Source organism: Hipposideros armiger, unplaced genomic scaffold (genome assembly GCF_001890085.2).
Source record: "Hipposideros armiger isolate ML-2016 unplaced genomic scaffold, ASM189008v1 scaffold_742, whole genome shotgun sequence".
Taxonomy (NCBI): Eukaryota; Metazoa; Chordata; class Mammalia; order Chiroptera; family Hipposideridae; genus Hipposideros; species Hipposideros armiger.
The window spans coordinates 818,060-822,186 of NW_017732092.1; the positions used below are offsets into that span (position 1 = coordinate 818,060).

Here is a 4,127-nt window from a genome sequence, read left to right on the forward strand (position 1 = left end):
GCCTCTGAACGGCCGCTCACAGTGGCTCTTGGCAGCTCACACTGGCTGCCAGCTGCTCACGCTGGCTGCCAGCCACACAGTAGCTTATGGCAGCCCACTGCAGCAGGGGCTGCAGCCTATGCCATCTGGGCAACTCACAGCAGCCCAGCTCCAGGTTGAGCTGTTGTTCACCATCTAAGCTGTAGAGGGCAGTGTCACTGGTCCTCATGTGGGATCTGAACTGGGGCCCTGCTGCTCAGAGCTGGCGTCCCAAGCCAGCTCTTAACCAACGCGCCACTCGGCCGGCCCCTATGGGTTTCTATTTTTTTCTCCCCAAATACCTGCGGTAACAGCATCTAGGCAGTACTGCTAATGACAATTCTGTCATCCTTCCTGTAGCATAGCTCTTCCTTTTAGCAGGTGACTTTATTTTTATTTTGCCATGATGACAAAGCCTCTCAGGTTTCTTCTGCTCAGCTCCTGAATTTATCAGCTCTGGTCTGTATCCTTCCATCACTCAGACCAATTTCAAATAAGGAATCATTCTTCCTCCCATTCAAAGGTAAAGCCATTCACCTGGAGTCCCATTGGGACTTGCCTCCATCAACTCACTGTTATTAATTTTCCAAGGCTTCCTTTCAAATTCTGCTTCAATCTGCCACAAATATACCCAAGACACTAACTCCTTTTTCTTCCCCACCCATTCATCCTGGGTTGGAACAGCCCTTTTTCACATTGGGAAGAGCAGAGAGCATGACGTAAGCAAGTGAGTGCCTCTGCTGCTGCCATCACAAGGCTTAGCCTCAGGGAAGGGGCCTCTGTAGTCCCAGCATCCTTTGGTTCCACATCTGACAGTTGGCTGGCAGAGTGTATCAGTGGGAAATGGGGTTAAATGACTTATTATTCACAGTTACTTGAGCAGGGTCAGCAGGGTTCTCAAACATGCACGTTCATTCTTACACATTTGTACAAAACTGGAAATTCCTCTCTTTCTTCCTTCTGTGACTTCATTTGGGTCTCCACCCTGTATCTCCTCAGGGAGTTATGCACCAACCCCTGGGTGGTCCGAAGAGCTTCCTACTTTGTGAGTCACTTAGGTTTGCCACTTAGGTTTGCATATCCATCTTCTTATTTTCTGTGTGGCTTGAATATGTAATATGATTTCGCTGTCCTGGGCTACCTTGTTTAGGAAGTGTGTAGTTCTGAGTTGGTGTTAAGTTCAATCCTAGCTGGTCTTCTTTTAATTATGTGAGGACCAAATTATTAATCTGTAAGCAGCACTCTGAATAGAACCAGATGGTGACTTTCTGCCTATCTTACTGCCTGCTTCATACTATGCTTTTCTGTGTGTTCTGTCTGTAGGTGTAAGCCTTTTTCCTCCTCATTGTCTGTATCTAAAATTTCATCAGACATCATTTTCCCCTTGTGTTGGTCTGCATGTCAAGGAACTTGACCCCTCCCTTCAACTTCTGGGCTCTTAAATCTGGGACTGTGGTCCTCTTTCTCCCAGTCGTGTTTCTATGAGTAGCTGTACATGTCTCCAAGTTCTCACCACTCCTGTGTGTCCTGGTACACTCAAGTCTTGCTTCTAACCTCCTAACCCCACCACCTTCCCAAAATTTTTTCCTTCAGCCTTCACTGAAAAATGTGACAGATGTGGCGTGTTCCCCCTTGGATAACTCTCTATGACCTGGGTGACCCATCCTCTATTTTAAGTTTTTTCCTCACAAAGCCAAGTGCATGCTGATCGAGGACAGCATTAAATAAGGACAATAAGCAGGACAAAACCTTCCATGACATTGACACTTAAGTACTCATTGGATTCTGGGAGTGTACATGCTTCCAGTAGTTTTCCAGGTGTGGCGGTGGTGGTCTTGCTTCCATGGATGTGTAACTTGATGTCTTTGTTTTGTTTTGTTTTCTTTTGACTTAGCAGGTTTGCATGAGCATTTTTATACTAAGTATTTCCTAATGATCATGAGCTCTTATTATTTATTATATTTTAAAATATCTTGCATAGTTTTTCTTCTAGTTGGATGTGATTTCCCCCAGGTCCTTACTAAACAGTTGTATCTCATCTTGTGAACCATCCCTAATGTTGCCCATTTAATGCCTGAGGGTGTAAAGATTTTTATGTTTTTATTTAGTTGGTCGAGGCCACGTATCAGTGATTGAGAGAGCAGGTTTTTGAGTTAAACGTCTTTTGTGATCATCTTGGCTTTAACTTGAGCAGCTGGGTAAACCTGGAACTCTGCCAGTGGTCCTAAAACCAGTCAGTGGTTCTGAAACCAGCATTCATCATGATCACCTGGAAGGTTTGTTAAAACACAGCTCCCTGAGCCCATCCTCAGAGTTTCTGATTTGGTAGGTCTGGGGTTGAGCCTAAGAATCTGCATTTTCCACAAGTTCCCAGACGATGCTGTTGGTCTGGGGGCCACACTCGGAGAACAACTGCCCTAAGCCTCATATTCATCATACAAAGTACAGATAATAGATTTGTCTGATGAGATTGTTACAAGGACAAAATGTGATAAAAGGAACTGCTTATAATACTTTCCAGCACATAGTAAATACTCAGATGCTAATTATTATAATAGCTCCCTTAAAAAGACAGGGATTGTCTGTGTTTGGGTTTTTGTTTCTTTTTTTAAAAGTTTTTCCTCAGTTTTTTAAATTAAAATTTGTTGGAGTGGCAATTGTTAGTAAAGTTACATAGATTTCAAGTGTACAATTCTGTAACACATCATCTATATATCACATTGTGTGTTCACCACCCAGAGTCAGTTCTCCTTCCATCACCATATATTGAATCCCCTTTACCTCATCTACCACCTACCTCCCACCTTACCCTCTGGTAACCACTAAACTATTGTTTGTCTATGAGTTTTTGTTTGTCTTGTTCCTTTGTTGATTTCAGTTTTATATTCCACATAAAAGTGAAATCATATGGTTCTCAACTTTTTCTGTCTGACTTATTTTGCTTAGCATAATAATCTCAAGATGCATCCATGTTGTCGCAAATGGCAGCATTTCATATTTTCTTATGGCAGAATAGTATTCCATTGTGTGTATATACCACATCTTCTTTATCCAATCATCTATCGAAGGACACTTTGGTTGTTTCCATGTCTTGGCCACTGTAAATAAAGCTGCAAAGAACATCAGAGCACATATATCTTTACGGATAAATGTTCTCAGGTTTTTTTGGGTAGATACCCAGGAGAGGGATTGCTGGGTCATATGGTAATTCTATTCTTAATGTTTTGAGGAACCTCCACACTGCCTTCCATAGTGGCTGCACCAATCTGCATTCCCACCAACAATTCATGAGGGTTCCTTTTTCTCCACAGCCTCTCCAACACTTGTTATTATTTGTCTTTTTGATGATAGCCATTCTAACTGGTGTGAGGTAATATCTCATTGTGGTCTTTATTTGCATTTCTCTTATGATTTGCAATGTTGAGCATCTTTTCATATGTGTATTGGCCATCTGTATGTCCTCTTTGGAGAAATGTCTATTCAGGTCCTCTGCCCATTTTTAAATTGGATTGTTTGTTTTTTGTTGTTGAGTAGTATGAGTTTCTAAAATATGAATTTAGTTTCTTTCTTTCTTTGTCTTGTTCCTTTGTTGCTTTCTGCTTTATATCCAGACATAGACAAAAGTTTAGTGGTTGCCAGAGGGTAAGGGGAGAGGGGAGTGGTAGATGAGGGTAAACAGGGTCAAATATATGGTGATGGAAGGAGAATTGACTCTGGCTGGTAAATACACAATGTGATATATAGATGATGTATTGCAGAATTGTACATCTGAAACCTATGTAACTTTTTAACCATTGTCACCCCAATAAACTTTATTTTTTATTTTATTTTATTATTATTTTAAAGATTTTTATTGGAGAATTGGGGGGATGGGAACAGTGATGGGGAATTGGGGGAAGGGGAACAGACAAGTTGCTGTTGTTTTGTTCTTCAGTCTAGTTGTGGAGGATGTTGCTTCTCTGGCCCAAGTTGGCACCATCATTGCTCTCTTCCCGGGTAAGGCCGATCAGTTGCTGGCTTCTGGACGGCCACTCACTGCGGCTGCTGGCCGCTCATGCTGGCTGCTGGCTACACACGGTAGCCCATGGCAACCCACTGCAGCAGGGGCT

At 42.5% G+C, this 4,127-nt stretch overlaps 1 protein-coding gene across 1 annotated transcript in view; it reads left to right on the forward strand.

Annotated features, from left to right (window-relative positions):
• The first annotated feature begins 732 nt into the window (after positions 1-732).
• Positions 733-4,127, forward strand: part of LOC109373753 (NACHT, LRR and PYD domains-containing protein 7-like) — a 23,224-nt gene continuing 19,829 nt past the window's right edge. Inside the window, exon 1 of the mRNA XM_019627862.1 lies at positions 733-737. Coding sequence (XP_019483407.1) covers positions 733-737 — 5 coding nt within the window. The remainder of the gene's footprint in view (positions 738-4,127) is intronic.